The sequence below is a fragment of the Trachymyrmex cornetzi genome, unplaced genomic scaffold, assembly GCF_001594075.2.
Source record: "Trachymyrmex cornetzi isolate Tcor2-1 unplaced genomic scaffold, Tcor1.1 scaffold39, whole genome shotgun sequence".
Classification (NCBI taxonomy): Eukaryota; Metazoa; Arthropoda; class Insecta; order Hymenoptera; family Formicidae; genus Trachymyrmex; species Trachymyrmex cornetzi.
Window position 1 is genome coordinate 13,686 of NW_017298640.1, and position 12,404 is coordinate 26,089.

Here is a 12,404-nt window from a genome sequence, read left to right on the forward strand (position 1 = left end):
CACACCCCACTGTCTACATGGGTTAGAAATATTCCAAGCGGACACTGTCTCAGCTGTAACTTCTAGGCGGTTAGGCCCCAAGCGGTTGTGATGTTATATTTAAATTTCGTTCGGGCGGCGTAGCCACCCGAACCCAAGCATTACTGTCTATACACCCCACTGTCTACATGGGTTACAAATATTCCAAGGGGACACTGTCTAAGCACTACTACATACGTTTAATTTTATACCATTGATTTTAAATTTCGTGCACTCTGACCGAAACGAAACCAAGCGCATGCGCATGAAGTCAGAGAGCATGATAAAGGCATACTCGTAGCACTACACATAGTCGGTATGACAGATTTTCTAACCTTCATAGTCGTCAACTTTAACGCTAAATATCTCGGTTCGCGAGGCAGAGCGACATTTTTTTCTGCCAGATTCTTTCGTTTCATGCAAAAACGCGTCGAATGAGCCTAATTTCGAAATCGAAGGTGAGGGAGGTATTCTGAATAATTACCTTATTCTTTTATAAATTGTCACGTTTCAACATATGGACACTTCGATTACACTCACATGATAGCACGAAGAATTTATTAACCGATTTATTAATTAACCACTGACAATCACAAACGATTGATTATTCGGTGATTGAAAATCACACGAAGGAAGAAAAACGTCTGGAAGTCCCTATACAACACAACATGTCTTTACGTGCGGTAAGCAACTGACTGACTTTCTTGGTTATGGGTGGAGTGAGTGCAGTTCACGCAGCGCCTTATAGTATTTTTCATTGGCAGAACTAGTGCGCACTCAGTGCACTTTAAAGCCGTTGTACAAAAACCACGTAAAGATATACGTTTAATAAAAATATATAAACGAATTAAACCGTGAAATATTCGATCCATTTTATTATGCTATTTGATAAAATAAATTTTGGGCATTTTATCAATTGAGATATCTCACTTTTATATTTAGATTAGAATAGTGAACAGCAGGGTGCTTATTACGGCTCTCAGATTGGGTGAAAATGACGGAAGTGAGTAACTCATCCAATTATATTTAATCTCACCTCGTGAAAATACGAAGTTACTCGCGTGAATAGGCTCGGCACGAAATTTATAAGTGAAAAGGTGAAATGAAAATAATAGCGTTTTCGATTGGGGTGCACTGGCTGCACTCAGTGCCAAGAGCGTGTTCGATTGGCAGTGCCAATGCGCACTTGGCTAGTGTCACGTGTTCATTTGATCGCACGACACTCGCGTAGTGCGCACTCAGTGCGCACTAAGTGGCACGAGATATTTTGACGGTGCCAGTTCAGTGCACGTTTTATCATAGTTAAGGATATACATAGGGACAAGCAAATCTGCGCAGTTGAATTGAAAACGGGGTCTTGTCCCTACTCTTAATATCTTTTACTGTGGTTTTGTAACATTTTGTTGAACATTGCTTCAAGGTGAACAAAAATGAGTTTCAGCTTTAGCACTGAAAATCTTGGCGTATTCTTTTGAACTTGCACTATTCAGTGCAACCCATGGAACTCATCCAGTGTTGGTGTGAACTGGTGCGCACTAACTTTTGCCCAATCGAAAACGCTATTAGAATACGGAGGAGACTAAGGAATGCCTCAGATCCATTTGGTATACCAGAAAGTGAATTCCGCAGTCTTTACAAGTAAATGTAATTTTGTATATTTTTAGATGTTACGTTTTCTGAAAAGTTGACATTTACAATGAAAAGTAAAAATCGAACAAAGTGAGTATATTGTAAACTTATTTATAATTTTTCAAAGATAAATTGTAATTAATAGACAATAAATATAAACGAGATTGTTCATTGATTGATCAATCGTATTATGCATAAATGCAGCTTTTTAAACAAAAGAATTATTTTTTAGCATAATGCGATTGATCAAATGATGAATTAAAAAACTTGACTTATAATTACTTCTAGCACTTTTAACCTCACTTTGTGTACAAACCTATGATTGTCGATTCAAAATGTGAGATTACTATACCGGAAATATCTAGTTACTTCACATTTTCACTTAAAAGTTCCATAATTAGATGACTAAAGTCACGTGAAATGAAAATGCGAAAAGTGATTAAATTCATGGAGAAACCGTAATCCCAGCGAGAAATGACAATGGAATCGACATCGAATCGATATCGATTCGACGTCGAAATCATCGAATTGACGTCGAATCGACGTTGATTCGATGTCGATTCCATTGTCATTTCTCACTGGGAATAGGCTACCAGTTTTAATGTGCACTGAGTGTGCACTAGTTTTGCTAATGAAAAACGCTATTAGTGATGCATAAACTGAACTCACTGCACCCATAACCAGTGATGCACATTTGGCTCCCCGGCAACACGGAATCCAGCCCCACCACTTGTACCCCCACCAAGCAGACACCTACCGGCATCGAGTCGGCCGTTTCGCCGCGAGAGCGAACGAGACAGCGAGAGGCAGCGCCCGTCCTTCTCGCTCTACCAGTAACTCGTAAACACAAGCGAGTATTAGAGCGAAAAGGGCGTCCGCTCTCTCTCGCTGTCTCGCTTCCTCTAGTATCGTAGGCGCTTGTTATAAGCGACCGAAAACCGAAAATGTACTTTCTCGGCCGCTCGGGGTATTCCTGTACGGGGTATCCCGACCTTTTTTGCCAATCACTTTTGTGTTGATAGAGCGGATTAAACTGAGTCGAAAAGTCCTCTACCATTTTGCAATTTTCGTAATAGTTAACAAAATATTAACTAAATATTACTAAAAATTGCAAAATATTGATCTTGAATAATTTTTTACTTAAATACTATCAACTTTACAGAAAAACAGCAAGAGATAAAAATTATTTATTTTCTCCTCATAAAGTTTTGAGAATTTTTTCAGAATTTTTTATCAACTTTTTAGTACTGCATTTTCTTATTTTTATAAAAATCTACGTACTTAAGAGACATTTAATATTTGAATGAAGAAAGTGAATTACAGTAAGTAAACCGTTGTGTCGAGCACTATTACGATGCATCCAAATTTATTCCTCCGACTGTTTCAAGAAACTAGAGCAAAATGGAATCATTGAACATCTACATGGTAATAACAATTTTATAATTAAGATAATAATAATCATTTAAAGTGTATATTTGGCTTACGGTTTTGTTTTAAATATTCACAACTCTTTGATTGCTAAGAAGCGCGATCGCGTTTCTCATAAGACTTCTCATAAGTATGTAATAAATGCTACGAGCGCGATAGCGTAGATAAAATTGTTAGAGAAATTTTCGTAAAAGTGACAAATTGGACAATAATTCCGTACCACAAGTATTGTAACGCCTACATACAATTAAGTCTAATAAGTTTTCGGTACATCGAATTGTAAGAACGCTTTTAGAATTCGGCGTACTGAAATAATTGTTTGATTTGTATGTCAATAATAGTTTTAATTACGTGTTTATCGCACGTAATTATTGTCTAATTTCACTCTTTTACTACATTTCTCTAATAATTTTTTCAATGTAATTAAAAAATAATCCGACACTCAAAGGGTTTAATATTCATTTTAATTTCATCACTCTAATTTCTAATTTAACGAAATTATCATATTTAAAGTATGTGAAAGACAAAGAGGTAATGTAGTAGAGGGAAAAAGTAAGAAGAAATGTGTTTTTATAAACGTGTGAACGCGTCCGATCAGTATGCGTTCCGCGCGTAAAGCGCTCGCGTCTAACCGTGAGCGTTGCTCCTGTCCGTCTCTTCTACGCGGCTCGTAATACGCTATTTCTTTTTTTTAATTTGAAAACTAAGCTTCAGACAAAATTTTTACAAAAAAAAATTGTCTTAAAATTATGTCAGAAATATGACGCCTTAAGGACAAACGTTTTTTTTTAATCACCCTGTATATTAACTTCTTGATAGTCAATCCCATATGACCGGCCGGGTCTCCCCTACAGTCTTAAGATGTCATAAGTCAACTTTAGCAGTATTAGCATCTTAAAATATTACTTAAGATTATTTAAAAATAAGAACTATGAATACTGGACTTAACATCTTGTATAATAAATTAGGAATACGCGTACTATTAAATCCTCACGAGATATTAATTCATAATGTATATATCGAATGATTAAGTACATTCACAGAAAATACAAATTCCAAATGAATGGATTATATAACGTTAATGCTAATAAAGAACTAATACTGAATGCGCGTACATACATGTATATAGGGTTGAGAAGTAACGTGTCATTTATTACCGTTTTCGTTATTTTTTTTTCGGTAACGAATATTACTTTTTTCTGTTTGTAACTTACCTTGTAGAAATAGTTTATATTAATAGAAATACTAAATTATATAGTAATATATATATGTATGTTTTTTTTTTTCAAATATGTAATATTCTGTATAATAAAGAATTTACCTTAGCTTCCTGTGGCTTTATGTTTGCAATAACAAAAGTCTCTTTGTAAATCGGACTGGCGGTATGCTTGATGCCTCTTGTTCTAAAACTATGCAATTTTTGCCGCTTTTTATAGCTCCATGATTGTTTCATAATATTCAATGCAACGTAAGGTTCCAATGTACCGTTATATTGTTTTGGAGGAAGACCACATAGCGCCTAAAACAGATAATTGTAGAATATTTTTCATTTTTATTATGTAATTTTATTTTAACCACCGACAAATCGCGTAAATAATGGAACATATAAAACATTTTAAATATTTATGTTATTATTAGTAAAACTTTCTTATAACTTCATGTATAAGATCCCAATAACGCACTTCAATACCGATAACGAGCTTTCCGGAGATAATATTATCACAGGGCGGCAAATATTGCAAGCTCATTGTCAATTCGATTGGAAACTCTTTCATCTTTTTATCATTTTTCTGTTTATCTGGATAAATCAAATTCTGTAATTTTCAGAAAAATTAATTAATTGCCAAATAGTACGATGACATGATAAAGCTCTTGTTGGATTTAACTGTGCATAATTACCAGTGTAGAAGAACAGTCCATATTTTTATACTGAGTGGTAAAACTGAACGAGTTTCTCTGAGATTCTGCATTCTCACTAATAGTACCTACATAACATGATATTCCTTTTTATTGTTCTGCTAAAAATCAATTTCTTGATCGATGATAGACATTGCCCAGGAAAAAATGTTTTATACATATAATATTCTTGAGGCTTCCACGCGTCCTTTCTATATAAAGGTTACGCGTTTCGCGGGTTTCCTCCGTGTCCAGATTCATTCTTGAAATGTCAACGTTTCGTGAACCTTGCAGTCCACTTGATACTATCAATTTATAAATGTTTGTGTGTAAAGAAATAATATTTCTATTACCTTCGGTGATAGAATTGGTAAGATCCCTTATGGAAAGAGACACTGAAAATTTCGAAAAAACACTGAAAATTAAGTGTTAACACTCAACTTTGAGTGTCTCTTTTCATAAGGGATGCCATCACAAAATATAGGGAGCTCCGTCACAAAATACCAGGTGTACAAGTATGAAGTGCGGATTTGAGACAACAGATGGTGCACCAATGCAGTGTGTAGTATAAAGATTTGACGTATATGCCATTTTGTTGTACCGTCAAACGCGCATAAGTGATAAATTGAAAAAGCGTTTGCATAGTATTGTTTTGCTATGTTCAATGTGTCGAAATATGTGCCAAATAAAGAGCATTCGCGGACAGCATTAATTTTTTGTTTTTATTTGAAGAAAACTGCTGCTGAATCATACCGATTACTTCGAGAAGTTTATGGTGAACATGCTCCATCGCAAGATACGTGTGAACGATGGTTTCGGCGTTTCAAAAGTGGTGATTTCGATGTTGTAGACAAGGAACACGGAAAACCGCCAAAAAGGTACGAAGATGTAGAATTGCAAGCATTATTGGACGAAGACGATTCACAAACACAAAAACAACTCGCAGAGCAATTGAGCGTTAGTCAACAAACTGTTTCCAATCGCCTACGAAAAATGGGAAAGATTTAGAAGGTCGGCAGATGGATACCACATGAGTTGAACGAGAGGCAGATGGAGAGGCGCAAAAACACATGTGAAATTTTGCTCGAAGATACAAAAGAAAGTCGTTTTTGCATCGTATCGTTACTGGGGATAAAAAGTGGATATATTTTGAGAATCCCAAGCGCAAAAAATCATGGATAGACTCAGGCGCACCATCCACATCGACCGCAAGACCGAATCTCTTTGGCAGGAAGACGATACTCTGTGTTGGGGTGATCCCGATTGACCACGGCTCGATTGGACACCACCAATCACAGCGACCGGTGCTTAGGAGCTTTGTAGTCTCAAGCGCTGTGAGTGGCTCGTGTCCAATTGAGCCGTGTCCAACTGGGTGCCACCCCTCTGTGTTTGGTGGGACCAGAAGGGTGTGATCTATTATGAGCTGTTAAAGCCTGCTGAAACGGTTAATAGCAAACGCTACCAACAACAATTGATCGATTTCAACCGTTCGCTACACGAAAAACGATCAGAATATCGAAAAAGGCAACACAAGATCATTTTTCTCCCTAACAATGCTCCATCACATACGGCAAAACCGGTTCGCGACATGTTGGAAGCACTCAGCTGGGAAGTGCTAGCCCATGCGGCTTACTCACCAGACTTAGCTCCTTCCGATTACCACTTGTTTGCATCGATGGGTCACGCACTTGCTGAGCAGCGCTTTGGTTCGTACGGAGATGTGAAAAAATGACTCGATGAGTGGTTCGTGGCAAAAGGGAAAGGTTTTTACTGGCGTGGTATCCACAAATTACCCGAAAGATGAGAAAAATGTATAACTAGCAATGGAGTATACTTTAAATAAACCGCTTTATCATTCTTCCGAATTTAACGTGTTTTTTTTTTTTGGAAAAAAAATCCACATTTCATACTTGTACACCTGGTATATATTCTTCAAATGAACTTATTTAAGAAATATGACTATGCGCCGATTACTTTCGAACTTTAAATACAATCGTAATTAATTATCCTCTGAAATTTTAATAAAAAACATCTTTAAACCTGTAAAGAACACAAAATATTACCTCGGTCAGGAATCGAACCCGCGGCGGATCTCTTAATTATAGCATTCCGTGTAAGCGTCCTTATCATGAAATCACTCGAAGAATCGTTAAGATAATTCTACATGGTCAATAGTACTGTTAATATTAACAAATACTGACGATCTTACCGATCGTATGTAGTTAATATTGATGGATTGACGTAGAATACTGACGGTGATCTGGATCCCAGATAACGTGCATGTTGCATAAGATATCTAAAAGACGTCTTTTAAACAACTTTTAGACATAAGCTATCGAAAAGACGTCTTTTAGATATCTTATGCAACATAAATGTTACCTAGGATCTGATTCTTAAGTAGTATCGCTTTATTAGGATGTGCCACAGTATGTCACAGTGCAATAGATATTATATGTAAAACTAAAACGACATATCATCAATATTACACTAATCGTGTATGATTGTAAAATCTCCGACCGAGATAATACTTTTCACAATAAGTTCTTCACAGTTTTTATGGCAGGTTTCTTATTAAAATTTGCAGGAGATTATTATTATTTGAGATTAATTGTGTTGAAAGTCCGAAAAATCGGCATGCAGTCATATTTCTGACAATGAGATAAATTCATTCAAAGAATACATAATTTAACATCTAATTTTGACCGAAAATGGCACTTCTCTTGTATTTAGGTGTTCTCACATAAACGGTCTTAATTGTTTCTAATCTCAATTAAATTAAATTAATTTACAATATCCATTATAATACGAAGAAAACATTATTTATAAAGAATATTGGCATTTTTCTGAAAATAGTCTAAAAATGAAAATTGGATTAAACTTATGAAATATAATAGATAATATATTTGTGTGTAATTTATAATATTTTTATATCATAACATTCCAGTGTAATGTAAGATGACGAATCAATATTATTTACTGACTTGCAATTTACTTTTGCTGTTTATTTAATTATTGATATAAAAAAAATTCACTATTGATATATAATAATTTTTACAAACTATTAAAATAGTTGGTAATTAAAAAATAAGATAAGTTCTCATATAATCTGAAACACGTGAAACTAATCAAGATTTCAGAAGTCCTAAAATTGTATAAAATGCAATAAATTTATACCATTATTGTCATTTTCATATAGACTACCGAGTCTCCAAGACCTATAACTGACGTCATTTAATTTTAAGTTCTCCTTCTCTTGATTCTTCGTTTGCACGCTCTTAACTTCTTTGCCTGCGAAAAGATATTTTAAGTACCTATCCATTTTTGTTCTAGATAGCGATTTAAAAATAAATACTCTTATGCTCTTCGCTGGATTTCTATTTTCTTCGTATATTATTTATAAGCTGGTGCTTCAACATTTATGCGATATTTAAATATTCTTCTTCCATAATTTTAGATATTTATTAAACAATCTTTAAGTTTTATTACTCATAGACTATATGGTTACTGTATAATAATTATATGATACGGTGGATAAATGTAACATAAATAATTTTTTTATAAGGAAAATATATAAAGAAAATACATTATACGTTTTTAGCAACAATACTAGGAAATTTTTATCCATGGTGTGTTAATTAATTGACATATTTAATTATACAACGTTACAGAGGAAAAAATAATAATTATCTAGGTATATCATACTTAGTCGTACAATGGCGTAATTTGCCCATATTTACAAAGCTATAAAATTAATAGTTAAAATTTAAGTGATTTAGTTATAAAATATATCACTTTCAGAATAAGTACAATCACTGACATTCATATCACAAAGATATTACAAAGATGACAAAGAAGTTGTTTTATTTTCGTAAAGTTAGCATTACTTTTACAAGATCCCAGATAGCAAATTGCCTGCAGGTTGCTGTCAATTTACTTGAAACTGCTTTGTTTAAGGGAATATTCTAGTCTAGCGGGTTAAAAAAATTGATTTTTTTTACATATTTTGCAAGTATTTGGTACAGAAAATATGTCTGCAAAAAGAATTAGCTCGATTCGCAAAATTAACAAAGTTATAGCACCTGGTAGAGAGCGGTCTCCGGCTCGTTTTCGCAAGAAAAACTGCAAAGTTCGAAAGATATCGACTTTCCTATTTCAATAGAATTTGGTGATGAGAAGAAGAAGAATGAAGAAGCTGGAAATGTTGCAACACATTTAACGGTTTCTGGCGACAGGACATGGAAAAAAGAGGATTCCAGCTGATTGATCGTAAGTAAAATTGTCTTTATATAATCAGTACGAAAAACTACGAGTTTTTCTCGAAACCATGTTTTTCAAATTGACTCCCATGGTATCTCGAAAACCAGTCGAGTCGGGCATGTGAACACATCTTCAGCACATATATGATTATAGCGTACCAGAATCAAGTCGAAATATATATTTTTGTAATTTTTACAACCATTTTGGTGGAAAAAAAGGCAAAAATCGAAACTTAATTTTCGACATGACATTTTTTAAATTATCAGTATTTTTTCTTCGTTCTGATACCTGCTATAGCCAAACTCATACTAATTAAGAATTTCTTTGGTTTTTTTTTACATAAGCAAAACAGTTGGAATCGTGGGAACTATAGACCTAGTTTTATTTTTCATGACGTTACTTAATATTTTATACAGCGCATATTAACAATTATTTTTTAATAAAAAAAAGTCTGAAACGTTCTTCAAATATGTACAAATATGTAGAAAAAAAACCCTGTCCCAAAAAACTTTATCTTATATTTTTTAAAAATTCGCAAAAATATAAAAATTCGGCTTCTAGACTAGAATAAGTTGCCTCCCATATAGCACCGATAGTTGCAAAAAACTTTCAGTAAGGTTTCAAAATCATTTCGACCTTTCACATTTCATGTGTAACAATTCTGAAAGAATTTTACAATATGTCACATGAAATGTTACTGCAGAAATGTTTCTGAAACTGTTCACATAAACATAATTTTACAAAACTTTCAGTTGAATTATCTCTGATATATTTATTATACAATAAATTTTAAATGTTTCAGTAGAGTTATTTCTGAAATATTTCATATGAAATCGTTTTGTAAACCTTTCAGTTAAATGGTTTTTGAAATTTTTCACGTACAATGAGTTTGAAAACTTTCTCCTTCATATCTAATAAATTTAGAAATAACCCGATACACCACAAAAACCTTTCAAAGATATTTCATAAATGTTTCACATATACAATTGAAATATTTTAGGAACATTGCAAAACGTTTCTGCAACAGCTCTGAGATAGCTCTGAGATAGCAAAATGTCCGCGATTCTTGCACTTAAAACCTTTCTGAAAATGTTCTGAAAGATTACCGAAATATGTCTGAAGTATTCCTGAGTGCTTGCTAATGAATAATTGAAATAAATCTAACACCTTTCTGAAATATATTAGAAATATTACTGAAAGGTTATTAAAATAATTTTGAAATATCTGGAATATTACAGAAAAATTAATTAATATTAAAATCATGAAATATGTAGCCAGTTAGCTTACAGTTTTTACGGAAAATCGGCAAGTTGATTGGCTACACATTTCTCGATTCGAGAACTCGGACCGAGTTCTAACATGGTGGACAAGACTTAAGGGATATACCTTAAGGATAGAATGACATGTAGGGTGCTATAGAAGCTCCAACCAGTCACAAAATAGCTGATCAGGTGATCATGTGTCGCTTCTCTCCTTTATTTTTTAAGGAAAGCGCGCGAGTTTCTATGGCAATGTCGTTATTTAACAATTGCGAATCGCGAGGAGGAAGAAGCAGATACGGCTATACGAGAGACAGCAGAGTCTCGAGAATGAATATTGTGTATGCGAGTAAAATAAATGTGCTAAAATTTTGTTACACGGTAAGTACTCTTTCAGAATACGATCCTTATAGACTCCCTAAACTAGGGTTGCCATCCGTCCTCTTTTCCCCGGATACCATCCTCTTTTTTATGACGTCCGGGATAATCATCAGAGTCCGAGGTTTTATATAAAAAGGAAATATTTTTTTACTGGATGGCAAAAAAACTTTGGCGTGTAAGTGTAGTGTTGACATTAAAGATTGGCAGCCCTGTAGGACGCAGGTTGAGAATAAAATTTATCCGCATATAGTGTAATGCCAACTGCACACCAGCGCAATGTTTGTCGCGCGACACGCGATATTCAATGAGCGTATAGCTTTAGAATGAGAACATCGGTAAAGCTGTACGCTCATTGGATATCGCGTGTCAAACCGGTCGCGTGCGACCTGTAAAATGTTATACTGTAAACATGATAATGATGTTATACTATAAACATGATAATAGAGAAGTGATAGTATTGTGCAATTTGTAAGGAAAAAACAACTAAATATATGTACTTATAGTGTTTTCGGCTCGACTGAGTTGGCACCAACCTGGGTTGGATTAATGGCGTTTTGTGCTCTCCTATTGGTAGACCGTGTGACGTCAACCCATCGGAAAGATTAATCCAACCAAGATTAGTGCAAACCCGATCGGGCCGAAAACGCTATTACGAAGATAGGTCAAATATTTTTTGATAACGTATTAGATGTTAAACTTAATTCCTATCGCTCGCTACTAGAGGGCTCTGCCTCCAACGCTGACGACTTTCGACGATGAAGTCACATATCTTTTGTAGTTTAGACATCGCTGAAAGTGATTCAATCCTCACAGGTTAGATTTCTCGACGCCAAAAAGATTTTCCAATCGATTAAAAATGAATCGCGATAAGCTGTTTTTCCGACATGTGCTTCTTCACTACTTCGACCTCAAGAAAACCGTAGCTCAAGCGCATCGCTTATTATCCGAAATGTATGGTGATGAAACTCCATCGGAACCAACATGTAGAGTTTGGTTTCAACGCTTCCGAAACGGTGATTTTGATGTGAAAGACAAAGAACGTCCAGGACAGCCGAAAAAATTTGAATATATCGAGCTGCAAGAATTGCTTGATGAGAATCCAGTTCAAACACTTTTAGAGTTGTCGAAACAGTTAAATGTTACTCCAATGGCCGTCTCAAAACGCTTGCTTGCCATGGAAAAGATCCATAAGGAAGAGAGATGGCTACCACATGAGTTGTCAGAAAGTGCCATTTCAAATCGTTTGACTATTGTGACTTCTTTGCTTGTCAGGCAAAGAAAAAAAGTTTTTTGTGGCGCATCGTGACTGGCGATGAAAAATGGATTTATTTTAATAATCCCAAACGGCAAAAACCATGGGTGGAGAGGAATATTCACGGGCATAAGACCTTGCTGTGCGTTTGATGGGACCAGGAAGGTGTGCTGTATTACGAACTCTTGGGTCCAAATGAAACCGTTACAGCTGATCGCTACAAGCAGCAATTATACCGATTGAGTGACAAATTGATGCAAAAAAGATCATCCGTAGCCAACAAT

General features: G+C 34.9%; 1 protein-coding gene across 5 annotated transcripts in view; it reads right to left on the bottom strand.

Moving 5' to 3' along the window:
* Syt20 (synaptotagmin 20) overlaps nucleotides 1-12,404 on the bottom strand; it is a 41,509-nt gene that overhangs the window by 9,714 nt on the left and 19,391 nt on the right. For 4 of the 5 annotated variants that reach the window (XM_018511964.1, XM_018511965.1, XM_018511963.1 and 1 more), the window contains exons 3-6: nucleotides 8,146-8,259; nucleotides 4,975-5,060; nucleotides 4,758-4,889; nucleotides 4,397-4,594 (exon numbers count right to left, since the gene is read on the bottom strand). In XM_018511964.1, the coding sequence (XP_018367466.1) occupies nucleotides 4,397-4,594; nucleotides 4,758-4,889; nucleotides 4,975-5,060; nucleotides 8,146-8,259 (530 nt within the window). The remainder of the gene's footprint in view (nucleotides 1-4,396; nucleotides 4,595-4,757; nucleotides 4,890-4,974; nucleotides 5,061-8,145; nucleotides 8,260-12,404) is intronic. The other variant, XM_018511968.1, reaches the window with a different exon arrangement.